Source organism: Silene latifolia, chromosome 9, assembly GCF_048544455.1.
Source record: "Silene latifolia isolate original U9 population chromosome 9, ASM4854445v1, whole genome shotgun sequence".
NCBI lineage: Eukaryota > Viridiplantae > Streptophyta > Magnoliopsida > Caryophyllales > Caryophyllaceae > Silene > Silene latifolia.
Genome location: NC_133534.1, coordinates 476,725 through 488,166, shown reverse-complemented (window position 1 = coordinate 488,166; position 11,442 = coordinate 476,725). Strand labels below are relative to the sequence as shown.

Here is an 11,442-nt window from a genome sequence, read left to right as displayed (position 1 = left end):
TCGTCTCAACTCTCAATCATTTATTTACCTGTTTTATTTGTAAAGAATATTTCAAATGTAAACATTAAATGATTCAAAGTTTGTAAAAAAGATCCGTTACCATAATAAAAAGAAGAAAAGGGTAAGAAATATTTTGACACGTAAAAAATTGCATGCGAATTTAACGCACCAAGTGTTATAATTCTCCTACTATATAGTTCACGTTCCCTACTATTCCCATACACCTTTCACTTCTCTCAAAAAAGTCATTTTTTCTCTCCACCATTCTTACTAAACATAAACATTACACATTATCAACAAAATAATCATCAAAAAAAATTAAAAACCATGCAATAAATAATTACATGATATATAATTACATACATTTTTAACAAAATAATATTTTATCCTGGAGACGACGCGCTATTAATTAACTCCCTCCATTTTTCACAGGGCGTGAATCGTCTTGAGAAAAGCTGATCAATTACGCGACTCTCCTTTCAGGTGGTTTCGATCTTTGTTCCGGTCCGGGTTCCTTAACAATGAAACTTGAAGAAACAAAAACGCCAAAAATCCTACGTTACTTTACACTATCTTTATTTTTTTCAATCCCATTTATTTTATTTTTTACCCTACAAACAACCCCTACACCGTCACGTACTCGTACGGTAACGGATTCATCCATACCCGTATCTTACCCTAATATTAAAGGTATCCGGATCCGACCCGGATACCCAACATACGCTTCCTACCTCCAACGTCAACTCAACAAAACTCAAAACCCGAAACTGCGTCAAATTTGGACTACACGTGACTGGGACCGAAAAATTAACGTATTTGTTAATTTTTTTAATGATTTACGAGACGTAGGGTTAATAAATAACGCGTCGAGCGCGTTATGCATTGGTGCGCGCGTGGGACAAGAGGTGGAAGCGTTACGGCGCGTGGGTGTGACGGATTCTATAGGGATTGATTTGGTTCCGTATCCACCGTTGGTTATAAAAGGAGATTTTCATAATCAGCCGTTTGAGGATGAAAGGTTCGATTTCGAGTTTTCGAATGTGTTTGATCACGCGCTTTATCCGGAAATGTTTGTTAAGGAGATTGAACGTACGTTGAAGCCTGGTGGGGTTTGTGTGTTACATGTAGCGGTTTCGAGACGGTCTGATAAGTATTCGGCTAATGATTTGGATGGGGTTGACCCGGTTGTGAGGTTGTTTAGTGGGTCGGATTTGGTTCGGGTTAGGAAGGTTGATGGGTTCGGGTTGGATACCGAGGTTGTTTTTCGAAAGAAGGGTGGTCGTATTGGTTCATGATTGTATTGGTTATCGACTTATTATCGTCTATGTTACTCTGACTCGACTGCGAGGGCAAGTGCTCTTGGGATTACGCATTGGTAAACACGATATTTTGTTACTCGCTTTGTCTCGATCATTTGTTTATATTTGATTGAAATACCTTTGATAAAGAATATCGAGGGTAACAAATGATTAGAACAGAGAAAGGATGGTAATTATTTTATTATTGGCATAAAATGAAATGGGTTGAAAAACAACCTATGAAATGCATGTGAATTCGGGTAATTTTCTTGTAAAACGGTTTATTACAGCTTTATGCTAAGTGTAATGTAGTCTTACAAAAGTGTTTGTGCCATACACTATAATTAGAATAGCTTTCATTTTTCAAATGCAAGTTTTGGAATCCGTTTGTGTATTTTCATTTCATTTATTTTCTTAATTAAGGAAATTTGTTGATAATTACGGTTTGTAATTTAATTTATTAATACAGAAGTATCTCAGGTAAAACCGTTTTATTTTTACGTGTAAAATCAATAAAAAAAACTTGCTTTAAATTGTTACTTTAGAGATATATTTAAATAATTTAATTTGTGGTTTTACACTAATACTTGTGTAAAACCGTCATATACGAATATCAGTGTTTATTTATAGAATTAGAAAGTGGTTTGCCAACATATTGATAGCAAATGAACAAAAAGTCCATCTTTAATCATCATACTTAGTTGCCTTTGATACCACGGCAATATAATGTTGAAAATATGGATTGTTGCGATCAAATGAGTTGTTATTTGGTAATGCTTTAAATCATTATCATTAATTTTTTTTTTTTTTTTGAGGAAAAACCCGAAGGCCTTACTGCATTAATCGCGAATCAAAACAAACAGCAATGTTCGCAGTCGGTGGTAAAGTTTCCGACCACACATGCCTACCAACTAATCTAGGAAAAAGATGAGCTAAAGAGTGCGCCACATAATTGTTCACGCGACTCGTGTACGACCAAATAACAGAAATAAACGAATTACAAAGAAATAAAATGTCCTGAATCACAAGAGAAAACATGCTTCGCCCCATGTCCTTCTTCTTCAACCGTTCGATGACTGGCAAGCAATCGCTCTCCACCACAATCTTGGTGTGTCCTCTCCTCGCAGCTTCGCTAATCCCTTCCAGAATAGCAACCGCCTCCGTCATCTGAGAGTCCCATTGTTGCCTTTGCACCTGCGAAATACCCCACCGAACCACACCCCTCTCGTCCCTACATACCACATCAATGCTGGTGCCCTCCCCCTCCGTTATTCCCGCATCCACATTTATCTTCACATACTCCAACGGTGGTGCCTCCCATGCCCTTCCTCCTTCCTTCGTGCTTCTACCCTGCCCCTCGCCGGCCTTCCTTTCCCGAATAAATCCCCCACCTTCCATCTCAGCCGTGACATCATGTATCCGTCTAATGATCCCCATCACATCCACCTCCCTCGTATCAAACACCACCTTATTGCGATGTTCCCATAACGCCCAACATCCCACCATAAACAGAGCATGTTCCCGATGACCCAACACCCTCCACTTCGCCTCCACCCAATCTCTCACACTCCCACCTTCATGACCCTCCTCCCCCAGACCAATACCCTCCCACACGGCTACAGCACAAGCACAATCACGGAAAAGATGAAGACTCGACTCGTTAGAATTGTTACATAAAGAACAAAAGGAAGACTCACCTCGGACTCGAGAAGCGATGTTCGCTCTTGTTGCTAGAGCCTCACTGCAGAGTTGCCAAAAGAAAAGCTTCACACGAGGCCATACCGGGACTTTCCACAACCTATTCCAGAGCCACTTCTCCTGTTCCCAATCTGAAACCCCGCCTACTTCCAACTCCTCACGACCCCCAGCTAGGCTTCGATAAGCAGAGCGAACCGAATAAATCCCATCCCTCTCTTCCTTCCAGTACCACGAATCAGCCGGTTTAAAAGAACTCAATCGAATATTCACGACTCTCTCACACTCGAAAGGTAGGAGAACCGTATGTAGCAGCTCCTCATTCCACCCTCCTCCATCATCCTCCATAAGCTCCGCTACTCGCATGTCTTCTCTACCCAGGGCCCGTGGTGAAACAATGCGGCCAGTCTGAGTCTCGGGAAGCCACGCATCTCCCCACACACGTGTGGAAAGACCATCCCCAATCCGTATCCTCCACCCACGGTTCAACATATCACGTGCCTCGATAATTCCTCGCCACGTGTAGCTCGGATTGTGCCCTATTCTCGCGGTCATAACATCGTCAGAGGGGTAGTATTTGGCTCTCATCGTTCGTGCCCAGAGACTATCCGGCTCCGTCATCAACCGCCATACCTGTTTCCCTATGAGAGCCATGTTAAACAGCTGGAAATCCCTAAAACCCATACCTCCAAGACTCTTTGATCGACATAACTTCCTCCATGAGACCCAGCTGATCCCCTTTTTGCCCTCTTCATGTCCCCACCAAAATCTCGATATCAAGGATCTGAGCTCCTCGCAAAAGTTGACAGGAATTTTAAAAATACTCATAACATAGGTAGGAAGCGAATTGGCCACAGCCTTTATGAGAACTTCTCTACCCGCCCTAGACAATATCTTCCCACGCCAACCATTTAGCCTCTTACTCAGCTTGTCCCTTAAGATATCCGTAAGGACTTTTTTCGATCGACCCAGAACCGTCGGGAGACCTAAGTACCTCTCTTGCTCTTCAACCTCCACTACCCCCAACCTCGTGGCCAGATTACTTCTTTTTTGTATGGGCACACCTTTACTGAAAGAGATAGTTGTTTTTTCAAGACTAACCAGCTGCCCCGAGGTTCGTTCATACCGATTCAAAATACTCCTGACCGTATCAGCTTCCTCCGTCCTTGCTCTCATAAAGAATATGCTATCATCTGCAAAGAGGAGATGTGAAATAGAAGGAGCATTGGTAGCAATTCGAACCCCATGTAGACTTCCCATCTCAACCGCCCTCCGCATAGCACTCGACAAAACCTCAGCACAAAGAATGAACAAGTAAGGGGAGATGGGGTCCCCTTGTCGCAACCCTCGTGATGGCCGAAACTCCTCCGTAGGTACTCCATTAATTAGAACCGAGAAGGTCACCGAGGTAACACAGGCCATAACCCGCATCACCCAATTTCTGTCAAAACCCATAGCAAATAAAACTCTCCGGAGAAACGACCATTCAACTCGGTCATAAGCTTTCGCCATATCCAGTTTTAGAGCCATTGTACCCTCTGTGCTTCGGCAATTCTTCATAAAATGAAATACTTCAAAAGCTATCATAACATTATCGGAAATGGCCCTACCTGGTGTGAAAGCACTTTGGTTTTCTGAGACAATATCACCAAGAAAAATCTTCAGACGGTTAGCAAGTACTTTAGAAACCAGCTTGTACACCACGTTGCAGAGACTAATCGGACGAAAATCACGAATTTTGTCCGGAGCTTTCTTTTTAGGGATAAGGACAATATTTGTTTTGTTCAGCTCCGCAGGCGATCTCTCTCCTCTTAGAATAGCAAGTACAGTCTCCGACACCATAGGCCCTATCGTACTCCAATAAGTTTGGTAAAATAACCCATTCATTCCATCCGGACCCGGTGCTTTGAGAGGGTGCATTTGATTTAGCGCGTCAAGTACTTCTTCTTCACTGTATTCCCTCCTGAGAGTCTCATTCATTTCGGGAAAAAAAAAAAGCCGTGAGGGTGACGACGGAGGATCGGGAGACGATTGGGGTTTGCTAAACGTCGCCCCTAGTTTTGCTAAACGTCGCCCCTAATTTTACTATTTTGCCCTTTGCTACTTTATACACCATCACTTCCTTTATTTTCATTTCCGTGTTCAAACTATTTCCGCTTCAAAACCCGCTTCAAAAAAACAAAAAATTCAAATCCGCTTGAAAAATAACAACAAAAATCGGGGAAAAAAAAAGCCGTGAGGGTGACGACGGAGGATCGGGAGACGATGATGAACACGGAAATGAAAATAACTACTTCTTATTAGTGATTTGTTTCACTTGAGTTTTTTTTTTTTTTTTGTTGAACATTTAGTTTTTTCCGTTGAACATTTTATGTTAGACTTGTTACATTTTTTTTTTTTTGTTGAACATTTTATGTTAGACTTGTCGTTTATGGCGTGACTTAGTACTAACCAAATATTTTTAGTAGTTTTGTAAAAAAAAAAAGGCTTAAACGTGTAGAAAACACGATATGGCCTGGGTCAAAACGTGTAGATTACATGTTTTAGCCTGGGCCAAAATGTGTAGAATACATGTTTCAGCCTGGGCACAAACTTGTTTTCTACATGTTTCAGCCTAGGCCAAAACGTGTAGACAACATGTTTCAGCCTGGGCACAAACGTGTTTTCTACACGTTGGAGCCAATTTTTTTTTTTTAAAAAATTTTTTTTTTTTAAAAAAAATGACGAAGTCTTAGATAAATATTTACGTTTATTTCCGTTAACTATGTTTTAATTAACTTGTAGCAACAATTTCCGTTAACTATGTTTTAATTAAAAGCGACAATGAGTGAGAAGAAAAACAACGAGTGGGAAGAAAAACAACGAAATTAAAAAGATGATACGATTAATAATCATTGTAATATCGATAATGTTGTTCGGCATTCCAATCATTTTCGAATTGCTTTCCGTCGTAATTTTCATTAGTATACGATTCACACATGTATCAGAAAAATGGGTTATCGTCACCCATTTCCGACTCAAGATAAAAAAAATTGTGTAATATAGTTTTTAGAGAGGGAAGGGTAAACTTGCCAAAATAAAATGAAAATAGGGGCGACGTTTAGTAAAATAGGGGCGACGTTTAGCAATTTTGATTTGATTCCTAGCTCAACAATGAACGCGTTCATCAAATCACAAAAGCTTTGAAGAGACGGTCAGATTTCAAGTTTGAACAAGGCTTTAGTCACTTGGACTAAATTTCATTCATTTTTGTTCAAGAATTTGGTACCTTTCCGACAAAGGAGGACCTTAATTATGCTGGGAGGGAAATTCGACCCGATTGATTTTCCATATTTTAGTGGATGTTCCTCTTGGATCAATGATTGTGTATTAAATATTCACATAAGAAGGCAATTCTTTATATCTTGATCTTCCTTACCGTTTATCCCAAGATTAATCAACACTTTAAGACGGTCTTAAGCAAGACCAACTGTTGTATCATGAACATAATAAAGCGTACTCGATCTCAAGGTAAACTATCGCATTGAAGGTCGCGTGACATACAATAACGCCGGAGGATCGTTGTAAAGAAAGGGTAGTACTATATATTACGAACGTATACAACAGTCTTACACAAATCGAACTAGGTATAGCTTAAATGATTAGTTAGTGTTGTATCATAAATATAATTAAGTAATAAGTTACGCAAATAGTTGCACATTGAACATGGATTAATAAATGCTTATTAAGAACTGAAATCTTATCTATATAAATTCAGAAGACAATACTCAGTGTACAGCGCGCCACCTCATTAATGCAGTTTTTTTTTTTTTTTTTTTTTCTGAAAATCCATGTTACGGTGGGACCCATGAGTGAGCAATGTATTTAATTATTCAGATATCCGTCTTTTCAAACATGCGATAAATTCCGTCTTGCAACAAATTATATAAAATCATATTATGAAAATATTCTTCGAATTAATATTATGATAAAATTTTATACATTCCGTATAAATAAAATTAATAACATATACGAAGAAGTAATTACAAATGCGAGTAAATGTAATGGAATTACATAATTTTTAAATCAAAATAAGAAGAGGAGATTATCATTACCTTATATCACAAGGGAATTCAAGTTTGCCCACCTTGAGTGAGACATCCTCCACAAGACCAATTGGATATCTTACCGACCTATCCGCAAGTTGTAAAGAAACTCTTGCTGGCAAGAGCTCATAATCCCTCAATTTCTTGAAAATTTTGAGGGGCATAAGGCTAATACTTGCCCCCAAATCGCACAAAGGTCTCTCAATATGAACGGTCCCAATTGTGCATGCATGGTATGGAAAAACTCCCCGGATCTTCAAGCTTTTGGGGTACCTCATTCATTAGAATGGCACTACATTCCTTGGAATATAAACTCGGCATCTTAACTATCAGCCGCGCACACCGAAATTGGTAGGTGATAATGATAGGAAACCGAGTTAATATAGTCTTCAACAAGCTTTTAAAGCTATTTTTATTTTATTTTGTTACTCTAAAAAAACAAATAAATAAATTTTATTTTAATTTACAAGTGATTAAAAAAAATTTAATAAATTTTTTTTAATAATTTATTTAATAAATAATTCACAATTGTTATAACAAATATTGTTTAAATAATAACAACACAATAAGGTAAAAGTCGAAAAACTTTAAAATATGTTTTTTTAGGAAAAATAATCCTCTCAGATCTGTATAGAAAGTTGTTCATCACCGAGGATTTATGTACTTGGAGCAAAAATTCTGGCAATTTTACTATCAGTCTCGCACTTCGAATTCGGAAGATGACAATGACAGTCTCGCACGCATGATAAGATGTACTGTCTTAACTGGTAGTCATAAAGGTGATAGAGTGCATATTGCTCGACTAACACTTACTCCATCGGACACCAGTAGATTTCCGGTACGTTTCAGTAGAAGACAATTTCTCATCGCTGTTTGTTTTGCAATGGCGATAAACAAGAGTCAAGGGCGGTCTTTATCTCAGGTCAGCATCTATCTTCCAAGACCAGTGTTTAGTCATGACCAGCTTTATGTCGCACTTTCCAGGGTCACCCGAAAAGAAGGCTTGAAAATTTTAAATTGTGACTCAGATATGCGTACTTCTACTACCACTACTAATGTAGTGTATCATGAAATTTTTCAATTTTTAAAATAACTTGCATATGTTAAAGTTGATTATTAGATCATATTTCTTTTATCCGAATGTAAAGTTTTTTATGTATGCAATTTTTATTTATAAGAGTTGATTACATTATTTCCTTATAAACCAGTGCATGTGAACACAATTTGTAACAAATATAAACATTAATTATGTACATCATTGATTTAGACCAATTAGATAGGTACAATAAAAATGCAAAAACAAATATACAATAAAAAACATTAATATTGGCCCAAATACATACCCGTGCAATTTTGCACGGGTTTAAAACTAGTTTGTAGTAATAACTTGATAAAAGTGAGATCAGAGATCCGTTGGTTTCGCTGATAAATGAAATCAAAGTCTCGAAAACGGGTTTGTTCAAGGACATGCATGAGCTTGCCTTTGTATAGTTAGTTGTTTTGGTCGAGGCCACTCACGTAATTTATTTGTTGCTTTTTTCAAAGGAAATAAAAGAGGTTTTGATATCTTATTTCCTATTTGGTGGTATAAGATTTGACCTAGTTTCACTTTAGTGTTTCGAAAATTTACATAATTTTACGTTGGTGTCCTGAGATTTAGACTATTTCTCACTTTGGTTACTTATACATAACATTCTTAGTGTTTTATACTAAAAAATATATTTTAATTTGAACATGATAAATTAAGCATTTTTGCAATATTATGTTGATTATTCTATTTTGAATGTAACAATATATTTCACTTGCATTGTAATTAACTAAGATAAAAGTTGACTATTATATGTATTAAGTCACCAAAATGAATGAAATTTTATTCAAAACTTAGGTCAACAAAGTGGAAATAAAACCAAAATTTAGTTCACCAAAATGGAATTATCTAAACCTTAGGGAACCAAAGTGAAATTAACCCAAACCTCGGGATACCAAATTGGAAATTTTACTTACAAAATTTTATTCAATACGGACACTTTTCGTTACTTAAAAAAGACCTCTAACAAGCTGCAAGTGGGAGAGTAAACAGAGAAGAGATTGTAACTTGTAAGTCTTTTTAGAAAGACGGCCACATGCGATACTTATTACTTATTAGGGAGTATAATATCTTTGAAACTGATGACTACTTGATAAATTAAATCAGATTTGTAGGTCCGGTGTAGATTCTAGAATTTTAATATCGTAATAAAGATGCGTACTGTTTGACATTTTGTCAAATTTTGAGTGCATATAATATTTTGTTAAACATGTTTTGATTATAAATGCAAATATATTACTTTTGAGTTATTTATGGTTGTGATTAGTAACTTCAATTCTTAAAATGGAAATGGAAAAAAGGAGGGAGTAGTTAATATTACTCTCTATTAGAGGTGTACAGTGGCCGTGCCGTAGCGGGTTGAGGGTTAGTAGCCCAGGCACGACACGAGTGAAGGGCCGGGCTGAGTTGGTTTCGTCCAACTCGAGCCCAACTGACTTAATAGCAAGTGGGGTTGGGTCACCTTTATTTTTAAAAATTTTTAGTGTTGGACCGGGTGGGCCAAGCAAAATGCGGTACTGACCGATCTAAGGCGATGTGTGAGTTGTGTCGGCCTGACCCACTAGCTGCACGGGCCGCTGGAACTTGACTCGCGAGATTAGGCTCGACCGGAATGTCGCGCCATGATGCACATCTCTACACTCTACTACACCTGACAAATAGGTCAATTGGGTGGAGGTAGTTCAAGTGGGGGTTATTTCAGTTTTATAAGAATTCGAGTCAGGTCCAGTTAGATCGGATCATTTCTTGTTCAGCTCATTTCGATTGGTTATTATCAAGTTGTTTGGGTAATAACAGTGAGTGTGTGATAACAAACATTCGGGAGGGTTGAATAGGTTCTGTCAATTGGAATTTTGGGACAGATTCGGGCGTGGGTCAAGTTATTCGAGCTGGATCATTTGGTTCAGGTCATCACTTACATCAGGTCTCCGCTCTACTATCCATTTCAAACATTTCATGGTATTTTTACGATCTACGAGACGATACTTTGACCACATTTTTCCTTATTTTTATGAATATAACCAACGTTTCCGAATGTTACTATATCCACGGTTTTAGGCCGACAGAAAACCGAAATAAAATGTCTCAAAATTCACACTGAAATCCATCTATACCTTATAAAAATGACTTAGTGTATCAAAGTTGGCATTGGTTTCAAATATACATCTAGACCATACGATTTCCTCTAGGATTATTTCGGTAAAAATGAAACAATTTATATACTTCATTTTATGTTGTTTTTGGAGAGGTCTGAACATCTAATTAGTTTCAGAATCACCGAAAATCATCCGTTTTGTCTTTATGAAGGTTATTATCCACGGTGGCTAAGCCCCAAAAGAAAAAATCTCCAAATTCACGCCGCAATCCCTCTATACTATATAAAAATGACTTTAGGTAACATAAGTGACACATGGTTTGAAATAAACACATCTAGAGACCATGAGACTTTTCAGATCGTGCCAGTAATACACGAAACAAGTTGTACTATATTATATATTGTTTTTAGACTAATTCGAGAATCCGATCGATAATCGACATAATGGGCCTATAGACGAGGATTTAGAAAAATCTTTCAGGTTTCAAAATATCAGCAAAAATCATCGTTTCTAAAGCTAATCCACGAGTTTTGGGTCGAATGGGCCTGGAATAAAATATCTCAGATGTCGCATCATAATACCTTTAGAAACGCTCACGGTAACAAAATTGGCATATGGATTGAAATAACGTTATCCACGATTTTGGGCCAACTTAGTTTTTGATTTAAATTTCCCAAAATTAACACTGCAACCCTCTATGATATATAAAAATGACCTCGGTTAATAGAAGTAACATATTTTTTGAAAGATAGACATCTAGAAACCTTATGACTACTTTTTGGATCATGTCAACAATACACGAAACAAAAAGAAAGAAAATAAAAAAAAACGAAAAAAAAAGATGAAAAAAAATTGATTGTTGACGGTTTTTGCTCCTATATTCTTATTCTATATCTTATGAGGAGTTAATTTTATTCGGTTTGGTGAGTATGTATGTCAATCAAGGGCATTTGTGCTTAATTTTGATGGATTAAGAAGCGGATGTGTTTTAGTTGGTTTTGTTAGGATGCTAGCTCGGCTATTAACCTCACATTCCCAAAAAATGTTTTGCCTCTTCTTACCCATTACCTCACTTTTCCATACCTTTGTAAGCCCTCGGCTGTGACGGGACCTTATTTGGTTGGAATGTATGTGCACGATAGCTAGAATTGTCTATCAACCTATATTGCATGCATGTTTAT

At 37.6% G+C, this 11,442-nt stretch overlaps 1 protein-coding gene across 1 annotated transcript; it reads left to right on the top strand.

Annotated features, from left to right (window-relative positions):
* Positions 1-243: 243 nt before the first annotated feature.
* Positions 244-1,626, top strand: LOC141602321 (uncharacterized). Its single transcript, XM_074422624.1, has one exon. The coding sequence runs from the start codon at positions 522-524 to the stop codon at positions 1,293-1,295; it is 774 nt and encodes a 257-aa protein (XP_074278725.1). The 5' UTR covers positions 244-521; the 3' UTR covers positions 1,296-1,626.
* Positions 1,627-11,442: the final 9,816 nt, after the last annotated feature.

Excerpts from the sequence above, each read along its gene's own strand:
- LOC141602321 (XM_074422624.1), top strand. The coding sequence starts at position 522 with ATGAAACTTGAAGAAACAAAAACGCCAAAAATCCTACGTTACTTTACA.